The 27881-nt window shown below is 38.7% G+C and overlaps 1 protein-coding gene across 1 annotated transcript in view; it reads left to right on the forward strand.

The window, feature by feature from the left end:
• Positions 1–27881, forward strand: part of HMCN1 (hemicentin 1) — a gene marked incomplete at its 5' end in the record, with an annotated part of 190986 nt that overhangs the window by 51355 nt on the left and 111750 nt on the right. Inside the window, 14 exons of the mRNA XM_084291227.1 lie at positions 621–741; positions 1336–1599; positions 1871–2015; positions 5240–5361; positions 8789–9064; positions 17147–17288; positions 18366–18493; positions 19203–19316; positions 20050–20208; positions 20928–21122; positions 22051–22149; positions 23629–23756; positions 26019–26163; positions 27661–27773. Coding sequence (XP_084147353.1) covers positions 621–741; positions 1336–1599; positions 1871–2015; positions 5240–5361; positions 8789–9064; positions 17147–17288; positions 18366–18493; positions 19203–19316; positions 20050–20208; positions 20928–21122; positions 22051–22149; positions 23629–23756; positions 26019–26163; positions 27661–27773 — 2151 coding nt within the window. The remainder of the gene's footprint in view (positions 1–620; positions 742–1335; positions 1600–1870; positions 2016–5239; positions 5362–8788; positions 9065–17146; positions 17289–18365; positions 18494–19202; positions 19317–20049; positions 20209–20927; positions 21123–22050; positions 22150–23628; positions 23757–26018; positions 26164–27660; positions 27774–27881) is intronic.

The following is a 27881-nucleotide window of genomic DNA, read 5'->3' on the forward strand; positions in this document are numbered from 1 at the left end:
CCAACGGAGATCTTGACCAGGAAGGAGAGGAACTTTAATGTGCAGTATTGAATGAGGCTGGTCTGTACATGCAGCTTACCTCAGGATATGCAAAGCCTGCAATGTTTGCATATGCCTCACAGATAAGATTGATTATGTGTATGTTTAAAAAAAAAATGATCTTATTATTAAATAGAAAAGGTGCTATAAATTTTTGTAGCACTGGACATAAATTGTTATTTCTGTACATAAGCGAAAAATTTACACTGACTTTTCCTTTTGACTTAGGTTTAATTTCCTGTTTTGTAATATACTTTCCAAGTAGCCAAAATGTTAACTTCCAGACATGTTTTCCAATTACCATCACTGACATGATACAAGTAATTGTTGGACTTGTGTACCTCAGAGACAAATCAATTGGCTCTTTTTGCAGACACTGCAGCTGTCAGGTGCCTTATCTAAAAGTGAAGCATTATTATGGCCTTCTTATGTATAACTTTTGATGTAGGCCTCCATTCTGTCTTGTTTTTAATGAAAGCTGAATTCTATCTACTGAACTTGGTGGATGGTTCAGAAACTTCTGAACTGCTCATGGTTCTGAACTGCTCATGGTGCCTGTGATTTTCAACTTGCTTTTTCAGACATCGAGCAGTGGAAGGCACTCTGTTCGGATCACAGGTCTCAGCACTATTGATTTTCGAGCTGGGTTTTCTAAGAAGCCAACATTAGACTTTAAGAAAACATCCAGCAGGCCAGTGCAAGGTTTGTTTCCATTTTATTCTATGCTAAGCAGTAACCTCTTTTGAGAGTATGTTGAGGCCGCCAGAATCAAGTAGAACTCTAGGATGATCTCTGTGGCAAACTGTGATAATTTTGAGGCCACTGCCTTCTTGTTCTTAGGGCTTTGAATGTGTGAGAACAGCCAACGTTATTCTCTCATCATATTGCCATGTATTTTTGTGTTAGCTCTGTGTTTTTTATTTTTAATGTCCCATAAATCCTGACATTTTTGCTATGAAATGCCTCAAAATTGCAACTCTGTTTCTGTTAACTTTTGGACACTAAGAAAAAGCTTTTCTCTTTGTGGCATGGTGGGGAGTTAATAAAGTGGCTGCTATTTCAGAAACACCTGTTGGAAGTCAGTAATTTCAGCCCTAATCAGTGCTGTGTCTCTTGACAGCTAATATGCAGAGCATAATTTAGAACAGTTTAGTTTCCTGTTACTTGGTAAGTAAAGGTTGAAACTGAATGGTGCATTTATGGGATGGTGGGCCAAACATATGGCATTTAATCTTTTTTTTTTTTTTTTTTAATTAAACAACACACACTTGAAATAGCGTGTTTCTATTTTTCTAGGGATTCCTACCTTCGTGCTGCTAAATACCACAGGAATCCTTCTTCCAGCTAGAGTAGACCGACTGGAACTTCTGAGTATTACAGGGGAACTTCTTAAGACCTTGCCTGTGAAATACTATCCTGACAGAAAGCCCTATGGACTATGGAATATTTCTGACTTTATTCCACCAGATGAAGCTTTTTTTGTTAAAATAATGGGCTATGACAAGGATGATTATCTTTTTCAGAGAGTTTCAAGCGTTTCATTTTCTAGTATTACTCCTGGTAAGAGATGTGAACTTCAGTGTAATGTAAATTTGTCATATCTGATTTAGTTAAAATTGATATCTCATCTTTTTTTTTTCCTGTTTTATAGAAGTACTTTCTGTGTTTTCCATTTTATTCCAAAGTCATTTTTCAGAGTTTTGAAGAACAAGTTAATTGTTATGCTTAACATATAATAAAAACAGAAAGTGATTTTCCTTTTAATAATAGGAAAAGACGAGGTATGTTAGTAGCTGTTAATAATCTGTTGGGAAATGTTTCCTTTCTTCAGATGCTCCAAAAGTTACAATGCCCAGCAAGACTCCAGGGTATTACTTACAGCCAGGGTCTGTTCCTTGCCATGTAGAAAGTCTTATACCTTTTACTCAGCGTTTTACTAAAAATGGAGTAAAACTAGGAGAGGATCAGTTCTTCAAGTAAGTAGTGACTTTTTTTTTCCCAATCCTATTTGTATCCTATGATTTCTATTTACTGTTATACTTTATATCCTATTACTTATGTTCTTTTATTTTTGGTGAAAATTGTTAGGGAAGCTGTATTCTATGGAGAGATTTATAGTAAATATGCATGTTTAACGAGGGAGTACACCGTCTGTATAGATGGAGAGATATTGTTTAGGTCAAAAATCCCCTCAAAAGTGTGCTCTTAAATTACCATAAGCTGTGTTTAGAAGGCAAATGCTTTTTAATATATATATTTAAAAGTTCTGTAAAATAGATCAGTAACTACCTTGCTCCCAAGACACTTCTGCAATTATATATAGATGACTATGTAGTATAAAGGAATTTACTTTTTATTTCAATTTGTCTTTCATGGATCCCTTTGACATGTGATCTATGACCTATCCTAGAAAATTATCCTCTTTAGAAAATCCCCCAAAAGAGGAAACCTTACACTGAATCTATCACAAATCTCTTCAGATTACTGTATGGAAAATGGACTACTCTTTCGCTGTAGAATGCAGTAGGAATAAAAAATAAATAAAATCAAGTGAATAGACTCAAAGTCTTTCTTATGATTCTGCTAGTTGAAAACAAAAGGAAATGTATACTAGAAAAAAACATCAGCAGCCTCCATTAGCCTCTTGTAAAGCCTGAAGCATTTCAGGAGAAAACTGAAGACAAAGTTCTAACATTCAATAACAAGTACATGATGACTAAATAGATAAACTCTGAAACTTCCTTTTATGCTGTTGGCAGTGTAAAATGCTGCAGCTCTTCTGTTTTTGTTTTGTTTAATGATGTACCATTTACGTTTACTCAACTCTGGTACATACTTTGGTAGCTCTGTAATTTCTTCCATTCTTTAGTTATCAAACCACCCACATCTTCTCCCTGCTTTTCACATACCCAGCACCTTCATGATCAGGACTCATTTTTCTTTCTCTTATCACAGAACAGAGGAATGAATAGATCACTTGAGTTAATTTAACAAAATATTTCTCAAGCCAAATGTTATTGATCGCAGGTAAACAGGATATAATTTGTCTTGTCTGCATTTTATTAGTGAGGTTCTGTATGGGGTTTGTCCAGTTTACTAGTTGGACTCAGAACTGAGTTGTATTATCACTCTGCACTGGATGAATTTGATTTTTTTGTTTTGGTGACAAGGTGTCATTTGGGGTGACCAAGTGCTGAAGTTCAATATGATGTGAATTATCACTGTGCTCCCTGCCAATGGCTTTTACAGTAACCAAAAACCAGGATATGATTTGGTCTTCAGACTCTGCAGATTGGCTAGGTTGTATTTTCTGAAAGATAAGCAGCTTGACCAGCTAATTACATATACTGTGTATGTGGAGAAAATAAAATGGTTTGGGTATATAAATAACTTGCTGCTGTGAAAGGTGCTGACTTATCGCTGTAAGACATACTGCAAGGAGTTGTGCATAGTTACCGCTGAATTGTGCAGCAGAAACATTGAGGTGTATGTTACTCATCGCTGCTGTTGTATTTCTATACGTATTTATTAACAGACCCCCTGTCCTGTGTTCATCTTCTCCACTCTGGACTCCTTGTATGCTTCCATTGTCAGGGTTTCCGTGTTCTACATCTGGTATATAGCAAAAGTTGGGAATAAAGAAGGATGGGATTGCATAACTTCACTTTTAATATACTTTCCTTGAAGAAGTTTCTCACTTTTCACTTGGAAGAAATAGTGTTTTAATCCTTAGCGTTTGTGGTTGCTGCCATTTCCATTTGCCAGCATAGCACTGTTAAATGTCATAGATTTGACATATGATATACTAGGTTATCTAGAATCAATATAAAGGAAGAAGAATAACCAGGAAGCCATTTAAGGTCACCACTGATTTCCTTAGGTTTTCCAAGTCACTTTCTCTTTCTTTCTGCATCTGCTAAGGGATGATAAATCACCATATTCTGACAAGCAAAATGGAGACCAAGGGGTCACTAATTCAGTGTTTTCCCATAACATGGAAATTACTTGACAAGCCATGGTGGATATATTTGTGTTCCTTGGTTTTGTTTGTAAACCATAGCAACTGGCCCCAGGGAGCGCTGGGGCACTGCGCAAACCCCTGCTTTGCTCCGTTATGTCATTGTCCATGTGCTTGTTGCACGGTTTGTTACAAAACAAAAAAATGTGGTTTTGAATTTTAAGGAGCTGTAAGAGTGTCTGCTTTTAAGCATGCGACCCCCACCAGTCAATGCAGTCATGTTTTTATTTCCTTCTCCACTTTAATGTTATATGTGACAGATGCATGATATTAATTACCTATCAGCTTTACCTTGCACGACTTGTAGGAAAAAACTGCACATATTTCTCTGAATTCATGTTCTGTCACTTTGCTCATATCTCTTCTGTATTTTGCTCTATGTTTTTAGTCCTGGATCTATCAATTCACTCTTTATAGTTGTTGCACTGTTTATTTTTGTGTGGGTAGGCAATCAATGTGCAGATTATTGAGTTAATGTAGTTGGTGCTTGTCATAACTTCTGCTCTCCTGGCTGTACCTCTGAAGTTGACATATTCATATGGATACTTCATTGCTGGATTTTAAATATTTAGAGTGGAGGTAGTCCCTGCAGGTGGAAAAGCAGGAAGAGCTGCCTGGATGTATTCACTTTGAAACAGATAGTAGGGTAGGTGCTACCCTCCCCACCCCATGAGCCTAAGAGTGGGTTTACAAATAGAAAGATTTGATGAGAAGCTCTTCACTGGGAAGATGAACCCTCATTAACTTTTCTAGTAAGAGCTGTGGGTTCAATACTGCGACTGGCTCCATGTAGAAACTGGTGGGTGTTAAGGAGAGAGAAGAACTACTGCTTCTCGAGTAGTAAATGCAACAATGAGGTACAATCAGCTGAGTGAATGACTGCAAATGCTGTGGTCTTAGTTACTGTATGGCACATGTTCATGTATGTTAGTCATCTTTGTAGAAGTTTAACTGAAACATTCTGCAAAAGCTTGCATTTTTTAATACTGACTTAATAATGACTGACAATGTATTTATCTGTTCTTTAACTAAAGTTAATAGATTCTCTGCTGAATCAAACTGGATTTATCTGTTTTTTCCTGTAACCTAACCTATTGTGAAAATCTTTGCCTGCAGTCAGGAAACTAAATCTCTCTTTATTCCTTCAGAAATTTATTGAAACATGCCTTTTCATTTCTTCAGAGAATCATCTAGCATGAGCTGGGAAATAGACCAAGTCTCCTTGTCTGATGAAGGCTTCTATGAATGTATTGCAACTAGCAGTGCAGGGACTGGACGTGCACAGACATTTCTGGATGTATCAGGTGGGTACTAATTCATCCTTCCATGCTGAAATATGGTAACATGTTGTACTGGGATGTTTAACAGAAAGAAATGACACTTAGTACCAATAAAAAGTATTTCCAGTTCTAAGTATATGTTTAATTAATATGTTTTTTCTCACTGATGTACACAAATGCTTTGATGTTTACTCAGGAAACCCGTTTTGAATACTAGCATGGGATTTGTTTTATTTAGTTCCTGCAAGCAGTTGGATTTACAGAATAGATGTGGCCCACAGAAGCAGAAATTGAAATCTGAGATGTCAGTCATTGCCAGATGCCATGTAGAAGTGTAAATCAGTGCCCTTGAATAAGGAAAACACTGGAGCTGAGTCAAAGTGGCAGTGATGATAGCAGAGCTTAGCACAGCAGTTTGAATTCAACCTCAGGTTTTCATGTAACTGCTTGAAATCAAGGTTGTCTTCTATCTCCCACATTAGCTAATTCAGAATGGTTAACCTGAATAATCTGACTCGCAGAATCACAAAACTGTTTGGGTTGAAGAGACCTCTGGAAGTTACCTAGTTCAGCTTTCAGCTCATAGCAGAGCTAACTTCCAAGTTTGATCACATTTCCCAGGGACTTGTCCAATCAAACACTGAATGGCTCTAAGGACAGAGATTTCACAAGCTCTGTGGGCAGCCTGTTCAGTGGTTAATTGCTCTCACTAGGAAAATAGTTTGCGTAATGATCTAGTTGGAATTTCCCATGATGGATATTACAACCATGGGCTCTCATCCTTTGTGCTCAGAGATCATATTCTCTAAAATGGCCCTCTCAGTAGTTGAAGACTGTGCCTATATATCCCTCCATCTTCTTTTTTACAGCCATGCACATTCTTCTCACTGCAGAATGAGTATATTAAAAACAAACTAACGAACAAAAAAACCAACAGCCTGACATCACTGATTCTGTGCAAGGCAAAGCTTGCAGAGAAACAGCCTTCTTATAGCGAGTGGTAAATTTGAGATGAGGAACATCCTTTTAGTCACACAATGTACTCAAGTAACATCAATACTTATTCAAGTCCTAGCTGAGCACTGTTTCATATTTTATCTACCAAAATCCTTCTGGTGAATAAGGTATCACATTTGCTTCTTTCAGTCTGTGCTTTGGAGTACCAGTACCAGCAGCTGTTATATTCCGCCCCCAGAAATTGTGTGCACAAAGATTCTTGGTTAGGATGTTGCAACCATCCTTTTCTTTAGAGATAATTGAAAGAGATTCCTAACCTTTTTTTCCTGTGATACTGGTGGTAGAACTTGAGAGTAAAGGGGGAGCGTGCGGGGAAAATGCTGTATTGTCTCATTTACAAAATGCTGTAAGATCCACCAAGACTTGACACACGGTGTAAACATGAGCAGCTAGTTCTGTTTTGAGCCATACAGAGGAGTAACGTGAGGGAGGTGCTTTGAAAGCCTTGTATGCAAACATTTGTAAGAAAAGTATCTGAAATTTCTTCTTTGAGCAAAGTAAACAATCTTTTCAAGTATTCGTAGTTTGACTAGCTGACAGACAATATATCACAGATTTTTGTCAGCTGCTGTGTGAAAGGTATTGGAACTGTGTCAACATTTTCCAGTTTCAGGAAAAGCAAACACTTGAGTTTGACTTTGTCTCACTAGTATTAAATGTTTAAAATGTCAAATGGTTTGTTAGCTTGTGCAGACACATTAACTGAAGTGCTCTGAATACCAGGAATTCAGTTTAGAGTTTGACCAGGGGATTGCTATGTGCTCACTGTTATTCTGAGTCTAGAGGTGTGCCCCAAGGACGGACAGTCAAATAATGGAGGGGTTTTAGTCCTATACTGGCCTTCATCTCTTTCTATTCTTAGCTTTCCAAGTTTAAGTATCGTGTTCTTAGGGATAGTACCATGGAAAACTAGAGAAGATTCATCTTTTCTTCCAAAATACCCCCCACCCCTAACCTGAAGTGCAACATTGGATCTGCAGTCTCAGTAAGCAAGTCCAGCTTTTCTTGATACTGCTCTGTGTTGAAATGCACTGCTCTGGTAGTGAGAGTGAGAGGTGTTAGGGGCTGTGCTCCAAGGGAAGCAGAGCTGTATGCCCAGCGTGTGGCATGTATGAGGGAGTCATTGGTATGCGGAGAGCTGGCCTAAAGCTTGTGAACTTCATCTGAGACCCCACAGGAGACTTAAATGAGGAAGAGTTATGGCTGGCTCTGAGTTTAGGAGCAACTTTTACCCTCAATAAATACATATATTTTTTTTTCTCTAGGCTTGGTTTGCTTAGGATAATTGATTTTTGGTGTGTGCTGGTAAAGATTTGGTCTTGCTCTTACAGCTGTCTTACTTCTGCTGAAGCATCCTGGTCAGAATATTATTCATTGCAGATTTTTCTTAGCAAGAAACAGTCAGGGGTAGTGCTGGGGAAACCAGCAAATGGAATATATGAATATATCATTTCTGTAACACGTTATGCATACCACGTACGTGGAATGCATACAGAATGCATAGCATTACATAATTTACGTTCTTCAGCATTTAAACGTTTTCTGCTTTGTCAGTGATATCTCAAGAAGTATTGAGACAACTGCTCCTATTTTTAGCATTTGTAGCTTCAAAGCTAAATTCCAGTACTCAATACTGTTGCAGCTGCATCCTTCTAGAAGTGCAATTAAAAACGTCCCTCTTTGAAGTGATGGCAGAAGCTACTTGATTGCCCATCAATTAGCGTGACTGAGTTTTCTTGTCACTGTTTCTGATACTGTTTGTCTATCAAGTGTGTGTCTCTGCGTACTGTTTACTGCCTTGTCTTTCCTTCACTGTGCTCAGTAACACCCTTGATCAGGGAGACTTAAAGGAGCAGACAGTGTCTCCTTCCACATATCCTTAGAAACAAACCAATCATGTAAAGAACATAATGATGATGCTTGCAGCAGCTGGTGACTTGGTTTCATCGTCTCTGTTAGAAGAGATTTGTAGTAGCATTTTTTTCCTTTTTTTTTCTTCATAAACAAGCCCGCAAAACTCTAGAGTGGAACTCAGATTGTACCATGCATGGTCATACCTCAGAGAACTCAGAGACCTGGTTGCGGGGCTGTGATCTCATGTTGGCTTTTCCTGGTGCAAGATTAGCTCAAAGAACAGCACAACATCCTCTCATACAAGATGTGGCATTTCATCCTGGGTGATGCAATATTTTTTTCACATACATCGGGTGTATTCTCGTCAGGTAGCTTAATGTCAGGGAGTGATGATGCTGGCCTGGGATCTCTGTTCCATGGGTTGAGCAAGGTGAAATGAAACTAAAATAGTAACCAATATTACAATTGTTTTGCACTATAGCATACTTGAACTTATTTACCAAGAATCTACCAATGAAGCAAAGGCTCCCAAATCTTTTTTCTCCTTATTTTGTTTTTTTATTCTGTTCTTTCTACACAGAGCCTCCACCCATGATTCAGGTTCCTAACAACATCACAGCTGTCCCTGGTGAAGCAGCCATCTTGACCTGCCTAACATTAAGCACTGTGCGTTACAATCTCACCTGGCAGAGGAATGGCAGAGATGTGTGGCTGAAGGAGCCCCTACGGATAAGGGTGCTGAGCAATCTGTCTTTAGAGGTGAAGACCGTAAAGTTCACAGATGCTGGCAAGTACAACTGCATCGCTTCTAATGAGGGTGGATCTACTACAGCATCTGTCTTCCTTACAGTACAAGGTAACAAGAAAACTGCCTGTTAAGCTTCCTCTGATATGGTTTTAACTTGCTTCATCTTTTTTTGTGAACTATCTCTCATAGTAACTTTTGCAGTTTATGCCTATTGATGAAACAACTTAGAGACTGGTAGAAAGTAATGTAGTTCTTCCTTGTTTTAAAATACTGGTGCAAATCACCAAACAGGACTTACGCTCAGCTTGTGACACTGCCTCATGATGTGGGCCTCTATGAACCATGGTTTGATACCTCTTCTGAAACTGCCAGCTTAATTCTGCTGTATGTCTGTATAGAGCCTCAGGTATCTTCGTTGTTAGTGTCTCCTAAAGTGTAGAGCACAAAGAGGTAGCTGCAGACAGATTTTGTTCTTGTTTGTGTATGTGCACACTCATGTTCTTAGCAGCATCAGTCCCCAATATTTGTAGCCGAGCCTGACTTTGAGAAAAGTTAAGGACTTCATGTGTGATTTTTATTTCCCCTTTCAGTGAAACTACTGTTATACACGTGCACGTACTTGGTAAGAGTTCCTGTGTTCTTCTGGATTACTTTATATCTCCTTAGAATAATACTTCTAAGTGTTTCTATGTATTACTGTATCTGTCATCTTGTGTCATTTAATACAAGCTAAGAATCAATCAAGATTTTATGAAGGACTACATAAGATAAGGACTTTCAGAGTATGTCAGGACTGAAGAAGAGGCCATGGGTTGAGACCAAGCAAGCTCTAGGTCCATGTTATTGCTTCAAATCAAGAACAAACTTGAAAAAAAAGAAAAAAAAATTAAAAACGCAGTAATTTGAATTGGGGCAAATTCTGTTGAAATCTGAAAGTACTTCAGATTTGGTTTTGACTGCCTTGGTCATGTGGAGGTTTGAACCTTCGTTTCCCAGCATGCAGTCTGTGGATAAGAAGAGTCAGAACTGCCAAATGTTATAGAAAACTATTGTGTCCTATATTTTTAGGTTTTGGCTGTATTGATAAGCTACTTGTTAGTGACTCTAACAGTATTTCTGCTTGCTAATGATATTCTGACCAGAGTGGGTACCTTATTAATTTCTTTGCTGTAATCCTACTACTTTATTAGCTAATGGAAAACTTAAAATTATGGGGGGGAAAAAAGAAGAATTGCCTGCATTAAGGTGCTCTAAAAGAAAGATGTCAAAAATGGAATGGTAACACTTACTAAGGGGATGCAGCTTTTGATGTAGGAAGAGTAGATTGATCTGTCAAGGCAGAATAAATAGATGCGTAATCAATTATGTAGGACCTGTTACAAAATGTAGTGGTGAGGTGTTTCTTCACTGCTCTGTCTGAATTACCATTTGGATATCTATGGTTGAGTTATAACTGTTAAATTTCTAGTAAGTTAAAGGGGGAGAGGGGGAAATCCATGAAAAAAACTCAGCCCATACATGTTTGGAAAACTGTTTTGAATTCCACAGGATTTTTCCATCAAGACAATCATTCAAGCATGTCAAAGTCAAGAGAAGTGCCCCCTCCCTCATTCCTCTCTTCCAGGGATTTAGATTCTGTCCCTAAGGTCTGCAGACCAGCTGGGAGATTTAACACGATGAGCAAATTACATCTGGCAGGTTTTTACAGTAGAGCTAGAGAAGTTTAGTGTTGCCACAGCAGAATATTTAGTTTCAAATCATTTGTAGAATGATTATATCAAATAGTTGAGAATTGCGTTTTGGCTGGTACTGGTATTGCTAACAGGTTTAAAACGTGCCTGAGATAACCTTCTTAGACAGTTTATACAGGATTAGTTGGCAGTCTGAGAAGCATTTTCTTCTCTTTCTGATGAAAGATGCTTGGAATAGAATAAAGATAGTGGCAAATGTAGCAAACATTGAGCTGCAGCTGAACTCAGATTCCTGCAGCACTGTCTGTCTTGTGGTGTTTGGAAAATGTAAACTCCAGACAACTTTTTGAATGGCTGTATGCAGAAGCTGAGTGGTGTCAGAATGGTTGTATGTGTATTGTTTTACTTTGCTTGAAACAAATGATTTTTACCAAATTTCTGGACGTACTCTGATGTATGATTAACTGTGTCATGCACAGCCCATACTGTTTGTTAGGGTCCAGAATATTGAAAAGAATGGTTTATATTTGACAGCAAAAGAGTCAAGGATGGCTTCACGTATGAAGAAAAAGTTTAAAGGGGTTGTAATGTTTCCCTTCTGAAAGAAGGCAATTTGTGGTCTTATTAATATAGATGGGTTCGTGCTTTATGTAGCTGCACGTAATTCTGCATGTCATATTAAATTCATATCAGATCCCTTTATTATTGTTGGCACAGATCCAATACAGACCTCTGAATTTTGGGTCATAAGAGAACAAACAATGCTTTCATCCTCATTTTCTTTCTGCAGTAGGAGTTAAGGCAGAGAACAAACGTTTGTAGCTCTAAAAATAATCCAGCGTCTGCTTTACAAGTGGGTTGTAGTAAACCCTTGTTTTGAATAGAATTGTTTTGAAATTTTTTCTTTTGATAGCTCTCCTGAAAGGGAATGTTAATCTGATTTTTAATTTTTTTTAATGTTCTTTCTAGACCAGCAGCTGTACAAATACAGCCTGATACTTGAATGGGAGTTGACTTTTTTTCCGAGGCTGCATGTTCTGTGTTAGCTGCTATGCTGAGCCACGACTTGTTCATCACCAGCACTGAGCCCTGCTGGCCAGACGTCCTGGTTAAAAGCTGTGCCCACCTGTGCCATGGCACTGTGCTGCTCACAGCAGGCTGAAAGGTCTTGGACCTTGTGGCCTTTGAGATACTGAGGAATACAGTCTCTTGGGCCTCCTAGGGTTGTATTGGTGTTGATTCACTACTCTGACTTCTAAAGTGCACCCTCAGTTTTGGACGTTATTACAAGATGGATCCACAGAGTGAATGGCTCAACTCCTCTCAACAGGTTGGACTTGTAACCTGTTACCACCGTAGCACTTCCTGCTCTAAAAGGGAAGGAAGTAAAATGCAGTTAAACTTTCAGCACTTCTTTGATGCAAAAGACAATATTGTCTGAAAGAAAAAGAGATGAATCAGTAGGTATCCCTCTGCTAGGTGCTGATTGCCACTCACAGCAGGCTCAGAGGAGGTCAGTGAGCTGCCCTTCAGAAGCAAGCTTCCTGTGCAGGAGAAGCAAGTTAGCGGCAGGGTCAGGAACTGTCCGAACATCCCCTCTCAAGTTCTCTGTAGGTCAGGAAAATCAGCTGGAGTCCCAAAGTTTGTTCATCTGCTCCCCGTGCTGTGGTTCATAAGAGGTTTTTGTCTGCATTCAGAGAAAGGGAGCTGATGGGGCAAAAAGGTTTGTGTTATAAGACCAGTCGCTGATAGCTTGTTTTTATGATTTGGCCTGAACTTATTATTCCAGGCGTTTCTTTTGTTAAAATTCCTTTGTGATATCCTCTATAGATCAGTGCAGAAGTGGGACAAACAAAGCTTTCTCATCCAGCTAAATATATCTTTTGGTTTTCCAAGTCTCTTCTGTATCATTTCTTACAAATTCAGCTAAATAAGTGATGATTAATCTCTTGTAATTTTTGTAATATTCAGGTTATGCATAGTAGGGAGAGTACTTACTACAATGAATTTGAGTTCAGACTTGATGAAGGATGAAAAATTCAGGCATTAAACAAAACAGGATGTGTTAAGTGTCATGCATCTTAATGAGCAAGCGCATGACATCAAATGAGAGATTATTTTCTAGTTGCTTTCTCATGGAAAGTCTATCTCTTCAGAAGAATTTTTAAGAGGAGATTTGAAGGAGCAGAAACAAATTTAGAAATCAGCATTTCTAGATTTATGCTGACCCACCCAAACCTGTGGCTCATTGCATTCCCTGCAAATCCCATGGGAACTAGCTTCTTGCAGGGTATTTGGCCTCTGTTACTGCAGTAGTTGTAAAAAGCACAGGCAAATGATTAGTTTAGCTGTTAAGTATAGTACCCACAGCTGTAAGAAAAGTGTTGCATTGGTACCTCTTTCAGGAGGGTTGCGTGCAGTCCTCGGTACAGATTGCTCACAGGAGCATGGACAAATTCAGTCTGGATGTGCTTGAAGTGCGCCATCTGCCCAGTGAAGACAGGGACACATCCCCTGAGAAGTATCCACTAATTCCCTATTTCTTGTTTTGAAAAATGCTATTTTCCAAGATGATGCTTGTTTATTTGCAGCTTGTTGGTGCTGCTCTGCTGGAGCAGGAGGCCTGCCTCCTTTGGGTTTATAAAGGTGCATACCAAGTTCATTTCAGCTCTACCAGCCTCAGGGCTGAGCACAAACCCAGGACAGGGACATGAGAAGGACAGAATCCATTCTCTTTCATTCTCCATGCCTTTCTCCTGCAGGGAAGTCCACAGGAGACTGGGGACTGTAAAGGCCATGCTTGTGGTACGTGTGTTGTTAGATGTTTCCTTAGTTGGCCTCTCGTTCACAACTGGTGAATACTTAAAATCATGCACTTAATGTTTTCTAGTAGAGTATGCATTTGGTCAGTGAATGCCAAATCACAAGGAAGTGCAGAGAGGTTTTGAGAGACAACTTCGGCGAGAAGCCCTGGTGACAGCACACATCCACATGCCTTTTGGGAAGCAGCCCCTCTGAGTAAGAGAGCAAATGGGTTGGGTTCTCCTCTCCCCATCACACCTCTTGGCACACCGCCGTGGTGTCATGGTACACGCTGCAAGGCTGGTTCTGAAGCAGAGTGGCTTGTTCCAGCCTGGGCGTGCTGCTGGAGCTGCTGACATTGCAGCTTGCGTGCCCTCCGGGCCAATCAACGGGGTCCCAAGTGGTGTTCCACCTCCTGCCCCACAGAAGTTAAATTTGTGCTTGGGAGCTTTGGGAATTATCTTATCTTTCTCTAGTGCATAGGCAGTTACGGACTGGGTGTTTCCCCGCTGTGTTGCGCAGAGTGCCAGGGTGAGGGGTGATGCAGGATGATCTGCACATCTCTGTGGGCATGGGTGTGCAGGTGAGGGGACAGTGGGAAAGTGGCAGCTAAATGAGATGGCTGGCAAGTGAATGGGTAGGATAATTATGTCCAAAGACAATATTTCTTTTTCATTAGGTTCACTTGGTTGACGCCAGAAGGACAGATGAATGTGTCTGGCTGGTTGGCTAATGTTGAAGGCTGCTTTATATTTATTTGCATTTAATGTTCTGATCTTTATTTCTGCTGTAACAAATTTGTTCTCAGCTTCCATTCAAACAGGAAGCTTTGTAAGTGAGCAAAAGTAGAAAAATACTGTATCAAATATTAATTCCGATGCATATTGCTGAAACATGATTCAAAATAAATAATAGAAATCAGATAAGCAGAGAGGATTCCTTTTGTGTGTGTAGTGAGAGGTGGTGTATGCATGTATTATTTCATGGCATAGGACATAACCTGAATTCTGTGCTTGAACTGACATCAAAGTGGAAATCTGCTTCCACTAGAGTTCTTCAGTATGTGCATAACCCTTGTCTTGTCTCGCTTGCTGACATACGTTAATAGCTATTACAATGAGATTCCACTCACCCCACCCCACCCCTGCCTTCCAGTGTGCACTCCTGATACTAACCTGTAGGTTTTTAGCAAGTTTGAGATCAAAGTCAAGCAATCCCATCTATGTGCTCCCACATGGAAAAGTTAAGGCATATCTATAAAACTCACAGTAACACAAGAATGTGTAGACACTGCTGTGGTTACACAGGAGTAGAGAAGAGAACTCATATTTCACAGCAGGACTACAGTTGCTGTGTTACTAAAAGCAGGGCTTTGTGCTAAAATTCTGCTCCTGCAGCATCTAGGTAATTGGAAGCCCAGGGAGCTCAGTCCAGTCCCTTTTTAATGTTTGCTAATGAGAATGAGTAGAAATGACAGAGAAGTGCCAGAGAAGAGCCCAGGGGAGGGGCTTTGTCTGTTCTTGGCCAGAATATGTGTGCGTAAGGTTCTGAGGAAGTGACATTTGATGGAAATCAAATCCTTGTAAAAATAAATAAATAAATAAAAATTCTGCAGCAAGTGTATGCAAACTTCTGAAGTGATTGCATTATTACATGGTTGGTTTTGATTAAAATATGTTTAAATAGTTAATCAGCCTTGTTAGGACATTACTTGTCAGGTTAACAGTTGGAATCCTTCAGCTTTTAAAAGATGCTCTTAGCAAAAATGGCAAGAAATAACCTTGAGGGTGCGGCACAAAAAATATTGATACAAGTAATAGTTAAGTCAAATATCCTCTACAGCGAGGCTTGGGGGAAAAGCTTCTGTTGGAAAAAAGATGCAGAAAGTAATGACAATTATTGTCATTGACTGTTTGCTTTTTGCTAATAAATGGTGGTAAATATTTTTTTAATGTTGAATAAAAGAAAAATTTGGCATTTGTTGTCCTTTTATTCGTGTTAAGTTAAATTTCTTCTAATGATTTAAATGGACCAAGGAAAGGTGCAATTGTGAGTGTTTCAGAGCCTGGAGTCTCCACACCAACCTTCATTATCTTCAGAAAAATCACGTGATCTTTGTTTAAAAGGCTATATGTATATATATTATTTTTATCTCTACAGACTTGAATGGGATGAGTGTGGTAAGAAGCTTGTGCTTCTCCTGCCCATGGATCTTGTCCCTTCTGGTACAAACAGCAAAGCAAAATTAATCAAATTGTCCTGCCATACAAGAAAGCCAATTCTGTGCCCCTAGCTGGCTTTCGAGCAAGAAAACCAGGTGGTTAATTAGTGCTGACTGTGGCCTTGGGTGGCCTAGGTGGTAGCTTGAGTATTACAGCTGTGTCTGTTGATTTCTTTTAATTAATTTAATAGCTTGCATATTAAATATTACTTGCACCTTCTTTTGCTCGCCTGGTGCTATTGCAGTGTGACAATAACTGTGGGGAACAGTGTCACAGCACAGTGTGTAACTATCTGAAACAAAGAGCTTCCTATTATCAACAGGAGCCTTAAGACCAAAGCATGCAGAATATCTCCCAGTGTTTCTTGGCAGGATTTAAAACAAAACAAAAATAGCTGAGAAAGCTGTGCACGTCCTCAATCACTTGAGGACAATCCTGTAGCTTGCATCCATTTCTTGCCTTTCCCTACCCCCTCGTGTCTGGATTTGATCCCCGTATTACTGACGCTGCGGCTTTGCCTTCCTCTGGTGCCTTTCATCCAGGGAGGATTCAGAGCCTCACGAGATGCTAGAGAGGCTTTTCAGGACCCTGCAGAATCCCCTCTAGAAGTGAAAATGAAACTGGGGGACCTTAACACCATGAATTTGAGAAAGAAAAGGATGAGGCAGTATGTAGATGCATCTGTGTTTAGTTTTGCAAATCTGTGTGCAAATTAGTTGCTGTTTATTACTTAATTTTTTCCTTGCCTTTGGCAGTGTGGCTGTGTGGTTTTGCATGCATTTTTACAAGGATTGAAGGATCCTTGACACACTGACACGTTCCTTCAGTAACTGAAAGTGGAGGCCACGGATCCTGGCACTGGCTCTGCTCCCCCACAGCACCTGCTGCCAGACCGTGGCCAAAAGCCTTCCTCAGCACAGCTCCTGCCCTCTCTCAACAGAGGGGCTTTATGTGTGGGGTGGGGGCCTGCAGATAGGTTTTGATGAAATACTAACAGATGTGAATTAATCATGAAATCCAAAGCATGTTGCAATTGTTTGAAATGAAAGTATACTACAAAGGTTAAATAACAGTATGTTCAGGGCTTGTATGCTGATGTTATCACTAATATATTTTAAAACTATATATATATATTTGATAAATTTTAAAGATATTTTTGTGTTCCTTGGCAAACTTGCTTTCAGACGCAGTAAGATGCCCTGCGGGACAAATCAGCCTATAGCAACTGGGATTGAGGTCTTCTGCTGTTCTTGTCTGTGCCCTGTACAGTAATTGACCTTATGAGTTAGTTCATGTGTGTCTAACAGTCATTATTTGTGCTAAGTGGAGGCAATTGTAGGGAAACAATCATGTGACCTTTATCAGGACCGTTTTCTCACTATGGAACTGTTTGGAAGCAGAATTAAAATGATTGTTATAATGTGTAAGTGCTTACAAAATCGATCTTAATTGCTGCTTTTCTTTTCTTCTAATAGAACCACCTAGGGTCGTCATTTCGCCTAAGAATCAGACTTTTACAGAAGGCTCTGAAGTGTCCATCAGATGTTCTGCAACAGGTTATCCAAAGCCAACAGTAGTATGGACACACAATGAAATGTTTATTATTGGTTCATACAGGTAGGAGTTAAGTTCTCTTTCTCTCTCTCTCTCTCTCTCTCTCTCCCTCTCCCTCTCCCCCTTTTTCATGTATGAGAAAGAGATTGTGAAGGTTGCTGAAATATTCTGACTTTCTGCCACAGGAGCCTGCAAGTTTAGGAAATAGTACCACAACTTTCATCTTTATAACTCTTTAATTTCTATTACCTCATCTCTGAACTAGAAATACTGTGATTAGCACCTCCATGTCCTTCTTGTACTGAGGGGCCCAAAACTGAATGCAGTACTCGAGGTGCGGCCTCACCAGAGCCGAGTACAGAGGGACAATCACTTTCCTGGTCCTGCTGGCTGCACTATTCCTGATCCAAGCCAGGATGCTGTTAGCCTTCTTGACCACCTGAGCACACCACCCGCTCATATTCAGCCAGCTATCAACCAATATTCCCAGGTCCCTTTCTGACGGGCATCTTTCCAGCCACTCTTCCCTCAGCCTGTAGCGCTGCATGGGGTTGTTGTGCCCCAGATGCTGGACTTGTCACTTGGCCTTGTTGAATCTCATAGAGTTGGCCTCAGCCCATTGGTCCAGCCTGTCCAGACCCCTCTGCAGATCTACCATTGAGCAGATCAACACTCACGCCTAACTTGGTGTCATCTGCAAACTTCCTGAGAGTGCCTTCGATCCCCTCATCCATATCATCGATAAAGGTATAAGAGAACTGGCCCCAGTACTGAGCCCTGGGTGATTCCACTAGTGACTGGCCTCCAACTGGACTTAACTCCGTTAACTCTTTGGGCCTGGGGACACGGCCAGATTTTAACCCAACCAAGCGTATACCTGTCCAAGCCTTGAGCAGCCAGTTTCTCCAGGAGAATGCTTTGGGAATGTTTTTTTACAAGATTTAACTCAATTGTCTTCATAATGTACATTGATTTCCTCTAGTAGAAATAATAATACCAAGTTGTTTATGTTGTTTATCATGAGAAAAAGCAGTACCTGTTTGTAAACCATCTAGTCATGCTGCTGTTGTTGCATGGAGTGTAGATGTAACACTTTTTTTTTTAATTAGCTTTTTTGGTTGGTCCCCTATGTATTTCCAGGTACAGGCTGACCCCAGAAGGGACCTTGATCATAAAAAAGGCAATTCCAAAAGATGAGGGAGTTTATGGTTGCTTGGCAAGTAACTCAGCTGGGACAGAGAAACAGACATCCACCCTTACATACATTGGTAAGTAAAAGAAGTAATGTAGTGAAACTAAAAAAGCAAACTAATACAGCATCAGGGTGGTACAGTTATTTTGCAGTACTATGCAGCTCATATTTGTAGAAATTTCCCAAAGCTCTGGAGAGATTTGCCCCTTTTGTTTTCTGTTAAAATTTGAACAGTATTGTTAGGATTCATTAGTGGCTTTCTGTTTCTTATGCTGTTAAAATAAATAAATAAATAAATAAATAAATACTAATGTAGGGTAGGCATGCAAAACTGAGTAGGTCTTTGGAGATGGAATCATGTTTCTGTATATTCCTGTAGTGTGCTTAGCCATCTGGAGTCCTAGTCCAAATCATGTCCTCTAAATACTACCCCATATTTTAATTGAGTACTAAAATTCTTAGTGACCAAACTTAGGCTGAAGAGGGAGATAAAGGCTTTGAAGCTTTTTACTTTCTAAATGGTCAAACTCTTCCAATTCTTTCCTTTTATTCCTGCATATTCTATATAAGGTCCAGGTGTTCTGACATTCCAAACTCTACTTTTTTTTTTTTTCCTGTTACCTAGTATTTATCTGTCACCTCACATGATTTTAAAGCCTGTTTGACTTTTAGTGCAAATATTTTTTTGTATACCAAGAGAAAGTTAAGTCTTTCATTGTTTATGTCTTAATAATGGTGAATGCTTTAGATGAGGAACTCATTTTCTCTCTGTTGTTTCTTTATAGAGGGCCCAACATTGACTGTAGTTCAGAGTGAAATTCTGGTTGCTCTTGGAGACACAACTATTATGGAGTGTAAAACAACCGGAATCCCACATCCCCAAGTTAAATGGTTTAAAGGTGCACTTCTTTGATTTATTTACCTTAGCAGCAATATTTAGAACAATGATCTGGAAGGGACTTCATTTTTCTCAAAAGCGTATGTAGTATTCAACCAGTGACTGACCTGTGAAATTCTCTAAATTTAGAAGATATGGCACTTAACCTCTCTCTCCTGTTTAAATACAGTGAATGAACTTACCCTAGCATAAATAAAAAGAAAAAGCCGTGCCTCATTTGTGCTTAACTAAGCTTCATGCTTTATGCTTTATGCTTCATGCTTAGCTATATGCTACGAAAGTCACAAAACATCTTCCAATGTGTGGGCCAATTCTGAGTGTTACACAGCAGTATTATGGCTCCTGCTGAGCTTGAGATGTAGCAGAGCTGTTCTCTAGGTTTTACAGAGTTTCCAACTTGGCATGGAATTGGCAGACAAGTGGCTGCCATAAATAGTCTCTAATTAAGTGGCTGCCACAAATAGTCTCTGGTACAGCCTGGCATACTATCCTAATGGTGATCTCTGTCCAAAGCTACTTCAGTAAAACAGATACAAATAAAATGAGATTGTGTCTAACGCAGGAATGAATTTTCCCACTGAGTTGAATGAAAATCAGAGTATTCATCTACTGAATGAATACAGTCGAGTTGTGAACTAATCCCAAATTTGGACACAGTTCAGTAGGAGTAATTTTGGTAAATACCCTGTTAGATTTCAGTTTTTTTTTTTTTTTTTTTTTCTGTCTGAACTTAGGTGACTTAGAGTTAAGACCATCAGCATTTCTCATTATTGATTCTCATCGGGGTCTTTTGAAGATCCAGGAAACACAAGATCTGGATGCAGGTGATTATACCTGTGTGGCTACGAATGATGCAGGGACAGCTTCTGCAAAGATAACACTGGATGTTGGCTGTAAGTAGCTTGCTGTAGTGCCTTATTTATTTGAGCTTTTCTCTTAAATATGTGTGTACAAGTCCTTGAATAATTGCGTGTACTGGGAACTCCTTTTTGGTGGTGTTCACTGAGCTAAATTGCCTTATCCTATTTGGATTCTCGACTTACCCTCACTCTTCTTTTGCAAAGCTTAAAAGTTTTGAGGAGGAAGACAGAGCCAGAGAAGGAGGAAACTGTTCAAACTTCAACCTAACATAGGTTGTAGTATTCTTGTGTAGAGAATACAATATAACAACTTGAGTTACTATGTAAGTTTATTGTAACTTAGTTCTTCCTGTCCTCTTTTCAAAAGTCTTTCTAACTGCTTGTGGCCTGATGTGTCATGCCCCATTAAATGGATGTTCCTGTCAGTCATGTATACTTTCTGAAACAAGGGGCAAAACTGTTTGAAGGAGAGGAGGAACTCAGTGTTAACTCTTGAGCATTCACATTCATATGAAAGGGATGGCTGTATTTTCATTATTTTGAAACGTTTAGTCCATTTCTGACCTCCTCAATATCACTAAGTATTGTGACAAGGCTGCTTTTGTGTTCTGTTACTGAAGTTGGGAATCTGTTGCTAGGATCTGTTGTACATAAATGGTAGATAAATGTGGGTCGTCAGTAGTGCAAGCAGAACTTTACTGTCATGTTACAACCTCGATTCACTTTCCGTACTCTTCTGTCTTCTTTCCCAGCTCCCCCAGTTTTTACGCAAGAACCCAGTGATGAATCTGCTAATATTGGCTCAAATATCACACTGCCATGCTATGTTCAGGGTTACCCAGAACCAAAGGTTAAATGGAGGCGGCTGAATGGTGCTTCCCTTTTCTCGAGACCATTTGCTGTTAGTTCTATCAGTCAATTCAGAACAGGAGCTCTATCAATTAATAGTAAGTAGACTAAACTTTATGAAGAAAAGGTGCCGAAGGGAAATATGATATATACAATGCATTTAAGTTGTTATACTACTATATAAATTTGTTACCTCTATAAAAATACTGTATTTTGTCAGAGATTGTGTTTCTGATACTCATTTCATTGCTGTTGAGATGTATCGTTTTCCCATGAGTTTGTGAATTCTGTTTGAGTGGTCATTGCCTTTGCTCTTCTTCATAGAAACAATTGCACTTTTATTTAAATAAATGTGGATAATTGTCTGTGTTGATACTGAGGAGCCACAGATGATGATATAATAATAATAATAATAATTTATTTTAAGAAGCGTTTTTAAACTTCCTGTTTTAGGCAAGTCCTAATTTGTGTAATAATTAAGAATTCTGCGAGTGTCTTTGCAATTTCAGTTATCTGGAGCACTGCGGTTACCCATAGACTAAATGATGTTATCCTATTTTCTTAATCATCTTTTATTCCTCTCTAGACATAATCAGAGTGGGTAAAGTAATTCCCATATTCTGTTTGTACAGTACAGTAATTCATGTGTTATGTGGGTATCTAGTCAAATACAGACACCCAATGCTGTATGTAGTAAGCAGCATACCACAGAAAATGCACTGTATATGTATGTGTGGATATGTAAATAACTACTATATATTATTTATACGCAGTAGTGTATACAGTATTAAAGTATATGCAACATATAAGTGATGTAAAGTATCATATTTGTGTGATGCATTTTCACTGAAGCACTTATATAGTCATTGTTTCCCTACTTCGTGACAGAAGGAATGATCTAGCAAAAAGAGAATATTTAAAATGAAAGGTAAAAGGATAAGGTATTAGTGTATTGCAAACTTCTCAGTATCGTTTCAACTGCTGCAATCTCATCTTTTGTTTTTGTTTGTTTGTTTTCCCCTCTAGATTTGTGGGTCAGTGATGAAGGAACTTATATCTGTGAGGCTGAAAACCAGTTTGGAAGGATTCAGTCACAGCCAGCCACAATCACAGTAACTGGACTGGGTAAGACTGGTTGGTGTTAGTGACATCCCTGAAAGGAAAGAGTGGCAGCATTTCCATACCAGGAATATACTGGAGTAGATGGCAGTCAGTGGTGTTTTTACGATATGTAGGATGTCTATTGGTTATGTACATAAACAGGGGTATACATGTAACTATATAATTGCATCTGTAGCTGCATTTACATGTGTAGTCGGCCACAACAACTGAATCAGAAAACATTTGCATGGAAGATTATAATTAATTCAGTGAATTTTGCACATTAGAACATTGTTTTTTTACTGGCTACAATAATTTGAATGAATTCCAACTACATATTATAGCATAGACCTTAAAAATTATTTATCTTGTGTCCTGTTTCTTATTGCTAAATAAATTGATTAAGGAATGAAAAATCACTATAATGCTGAATGCTAATGATTGGTTCTCTGACATTTAATTCATATTTAAAAAAAAGGAAACAAAAAAAAAAGCAGCAATGAATTTGCTTAGGCCAATGCATTGATATAACTGGAAAGGAATCTTAGTGATCCAAGAAGACAATAAATGTCCAGCTTTGACAAGAGTTGTGCTACTAAGGAGTTGTTTATTATCTCTGTTGGGCAATTGGCAATAAAAGGAAAAATAATGCGATGGAATGTACACATTTGTGGGAGGATTAGAATGGATCTGTCTGCCATCAAAGAAAACATTTGTTAACCTAAAACATGTGGTAGAAATCTGTAATACTAATAATCTTTGATAGATGAGATGTTTTTACCTATTTAAAATTGTTAATTAATTCCCGTTATTTAAAAGTAATTTATGAAGCACATGCACAGGATTTTGTTCTGTTGCATTACACAGAATTTTCTGCTGTGCTATTGACCTCAGTTCTAAGCCTTTAAAATTTTATGCCCAGAGGAAAATACTGCTTATTTATTGTGCTCACCAAAACTGCTACTTTTGTTCTTCAGTATTTTGCCCAGGTAAGGAAAAATGGTATATGAACTTGGTATCCACAGGAACATGATCTTCCAGGAAAATGCTGGACTGGATCCAGTTTCAACTGGCAGCTCTTTGCTGCCATTCCTTAATCTTAGGATCACTGTATGTGTATTCCTTCAGCTTCCTTTTCTCTCCTATGCTATTCTAATTTATTTTTTTTCCCTGCCTTCATCATTGACATTTCAGATACCAGAACCTTATCTGGTATGCTTTGTCCTAAGATTAAGTATGTTGGTACTTACTATGCTGTTTGTTGACCGCTACATTTTTTTTCTTTCTAACTTTTTTTCCCCTTTCTGTCTAAATCATATGGTTTTCATTGCAGAAAAATTTCCTGCTCTGTATCTGTATAGTGTCTTGCACGAGGAGACCTTTTTCTGATGCTGCTGCATCACTAGTAGCATTACTGACAGGACATGAATATATATTAAAAAAAATAATAAAATCCTATTATTTCTTCTAATTTATTTTTTATTTTTTATTTTTTTTCCCAAGTTACACCTCTGATTGGAATAAGTCCAGACACAGCCAATGTAATTGAGGGGCAGCAGCTCACTTTGCCATGCGTACTGCTTGCTGGAAACCCCATTCCAGACCGGAGATGGATTAGGAACAGTATGGTGGTAAGACTGTGTTTTGTTTCTTGTAAGATCTATTGGCATAGAAAATCAACAATTGATATTTTAAGCCATGGTAACAACTGGGTTTAATTTCAAAAAATTGATGTTCAAATATAGTGACAGGTTTTATGCTTAATATAAAGATGCTTCATGAGATTTGTCTGGCTCACTGGAAACAAGGACGTGGTGTCAATGAGTTGAGTTACAGCTGACCACCACCATGCAGCGGAAGCTGCTGCTTTCCCAGGAGAAGCCAGGTGGCTGTATCTGTAAGGCAGTAGCTGCTTCTGAGTTTCCACACGTGCTGTCATTCAGGGTGCAGCCATTCCCTTTGAGAAATGACAATTTATTAGTGTTTGAAATACAAAAGTGGAAGTGTGGCATGCTGACCATTATGCCTCACTGTGATCTCTGCCCACTGTAGGAAATTGCTAATTCTGAAGCATGGATGAGGGAATGGAAGATGGTAGTGGGGGATAGGAATTCCTATAAATGAACTTGGAACCAAAGTATTTGTGAATTGTCCTTTTATCTTCTATTTTACTTACTGTCAAAGCTGTTGCATGCATTCTTGTTAGCTCCTGCCTGGTAGCTTTTGACTCTGAAAATAGGAATGCTAGTGGAAAATACCCACCAGAATAACAAAAGTGTTGGAATTTAAACCCTGCTGACTGAAAAGTATTTCTTTTTCCCTAATTTCTTAAAATAAAGATACTAGAAAATCTTTGTAGATTTAATTTTTTGACATGAGGTAAACATCCCTGTACCGTGCAGTCCTTTCTTAGTGATGCAGTGCTCAGAGCATGAAACCTTGTATTTTTTCTCTCTCCTTTCAGAGCACACCGTTGTCAGTTTATAACTCTTGCAGACAGGAAGGTTGCACACACTCTGCGCCTGGGCTGGTTGTCTGAGTGAAGTTTAATTTCTTTAGTAGCAGCTGAATTGCTGAATTTGAGATTCCCAATTTTTAATTTTGCTTGCAAATTGCACCCTTTCTTCATGGCTGTAATTAAAAGAAAAAGGTAGCAAAAATGTCTTCATGTGGGTTTTCACATTTTCCATTAGATATGCTTTCTGTGATGTTTTTTCCTCAAGCAGCCTGCTGTGCAATGCTGCCTTCATAATTGTGGCTTCAGGGAGACCTTGCTCAATTTTTATTGCCACCAAGCAGAACCCTGACACTACTAGACCCTTTACTTGTAAGAGTTTTCTGCTGAATTTTTGTCATTGTGAATCACCAGCCTTTTCTTTAGACTGTGAAGGTGCAAATAACACAGGCTGTAACTTCTGTGAGAAATACTGGCAGGATCCTCCTTGTTGAGTTGCTAATTCTTCTGTACAGTAGTACTAGTTTCCTGTAATTGTAAGCACGTGACAAAAACTCCACTCCAAGGAAAGTGTTGGAGCAAGTTGCATTCAGAAAAGAATGTAGTTTTCTCTGACCAGAGCAGGACTGGAATAATTTCTCATTCTGACAGCCTCTGTGTAAGGCAAGTCTGTGTTGCTGAGCATATTCTAGGCAGAGCTCTTCCAGTTGATTGGTAAAAATCTCTGAATTTTTTAATGTTGCTAGAGGGCAGGTAATCTTTGATAATTACTGTCTTTTGGTGAAATGTCTTCGTTATCTTTCACAATAGATACTTTTTAAATGTTGCTGCTGCCAACTAAAGTCTATACAACATGCTCAGAGGGTGAAGGTATGCTTAGAGCTGATCCCTTTTACATGATGATTATGCCAAGAGTATTTAGAAGGTTCTGATAACTGTAAAAACAAACAAACAAACAAAACAAAACAGAAAACAAAAACAAACAAACAAAAAACAAACAAACAAACAACAAAAAAAAGTCATCTATTTGTAGAAGAAGTCAAGAAGTCATTGCATTCATCAGAGGTGATCTATAATGACACTGGATTACTGGTATAACTACAAAGTGCAGTAAAATAGTTCAACTAAGTTTGTTCTTGCTTTAATACATGACTAGAAGCACCAGTGGCAGTTGCATATGTGCTGTGACAGAGCAGAGTTGCTGCTGTAGGTGTTAATCTCACTCCAGCATTACATACAAGGTGCTACTAAAATTCTAATTTAAAATTAACTTTTTATGAAAGATTGAAAGTAGGAAAAGCTCTAGTAAAATTCTTCAGGAACATATTTTATTTTTTTTAAATGTGAAAGAGTAAAATTACAGCTGCGCTGCATCCCAAAGTAAATATTATCAAGCAAGTATTTTCTTTAGCAACACGTTACATCATTCTTTTGGCAGCTGGTTCCCAATCCCTACATTAATGTTCGCAGTGATGGAAGCCTGCACCTTGAAAGAGTTCGGCTGCAGGATGGAGGTGATTATACCTGCATGGCCAGTAATGTTGCTGGGACAAACAACAAAACTACTACTGTTAATGTGTATGGTAAGGAACACTGTCTTGCTTTGTGCTGGCTGGAAGATAAAAGTGTGTATCTTACTAACAGGAGCTCTCATTAGTGCTTTCTCATTATAGCTATACTAATTTCTCAGTTTTCCTCTTCAGTAATGTTGCTTTGTAAAGTAGCGCAGTCCACTGCACAGGAGAGAATGGAGCAATTGAGACTTGTTTTGAAATTAAACAAAAATAACGCCATTTTATGGTTGTAAAAAATCTTCATTTTGAAACATCTAGAAAGGTCAAGCTGTGCAAACTTATCTTTAGCTTTATTAACAAAACAGATGCAAGTTTACTGAAAACCATGAAAAGCAATGTGTGTTTCATAACTAATAAAAGCATGCACAACTCATGGGAGAATTGCAATTAAAATAAATTAGAACTTTTGCAAAACCTTTTTTTTTTTTTCGTAGCCCTATTGGAAATTATATTGCCAGCAAGACAAGTGTTAGGATTGTGGTAACCCATCTGTATTTCTGCTGTAAATTCTTGCATTAACTCTGTGTGGGGTCCCATCTACTTCATGGTTTACAGACTGAAAGTTTCTCATGTGTTAAATTAATCATGGAAGATTTATTCTAAGCTTCACTGAAGGTGCTGGAACACTGTTCTATGTTAACAGTAGCTGTTGCTTGTTAATTCAGACAAATATTCAGTGTCTGATAAGGTCTTCTGTGTGCACAGTAGGTTTTGGAATTTTTTAGAACCTGAGGACAGAAGGGAATATATTTTGGTCTTTGAAAGATCTAGTTCTTGGTATTACAACCTTAAGTCTGACCATGTCTTAAATCTGTTCTTTCTGTTGTTAACTGAAGACCAGCTCCGTTAGGGAGGGGTATTGAGGTTCTCTTATTAGTACCTCTTATTAGTGATTTAATAAAGTAATCTGGTGGTTTTATTCAAGTTCCTCTCTGTCTGCCCAGTCCACGCAGAAACCATCAGTGCAGTTATTACAACTTTGTAGCATTTATAACAAAGATTAAATGAACTTGTAAGGTGATTGTTTCTTCACTTTCAAATCTGCTCTTCTCAAAGTGTTGTCCAGCAATAGAAACTGATTCAGCAACAAAAATGCTGAGCCTCTTCTCATGAAACGTGCTATATAGGATAGATCCTGTACAGTACTGTTTCAGGCATCTAGCCTAAAATGTCATCAGTGAATGGTGTGATAAAGACTGCCTTAAATGACTGCAATCAGCTAAAATACCTACATTTAGTTTAAAGCTGTGTGTATCTGATCTACTAATCAACCTGTGACTGACATGCTTTGATATGAACAGGTCCATGTTCTGTCATAAAAGACTGGAGAGTGGGGGAGGAAGAGGCGACAGGTCAACGTTAGTTAGAGGGTTCAGAGAACAGGCTGAAAATTCCCAACCCTTGCTGTCTGTAGGAATTAGTAGTTGAGTATAGGGACTTTATTGCAAGAGTTGTGCTGTGCTTTGAAATATTTTGCATGTGTTTAATACTTCCGTTTATTTTTAGTTCTGCCTGTTATTCAGCATGGACAGCAGATATTCAGCACCATTGAAGGAATCCCAGTGACATTGCCATGCAAAGCAAGTGGAGTTCCTAAGCCATCTATTGTCTGGTCCAAGGTAACATCTCATGTTTGAGCTTTTTGTGGTGGAAAATAAGTTGAAGACATCTTTTACTTGTCATAAAACTGTAGGCAAGAGATGCAACCAAAAAACTGCGTTGTGAGG

This window comes from Netta rufina (genome assembly GCF_964035555.1).
Source record: "Netta rufina genome assembly, chromosome: 8".
NCBI lineage: Eukaryota > Metazoa > Chordata > Aves > Anseriformes > Anatidae > Netta > Netta rufina.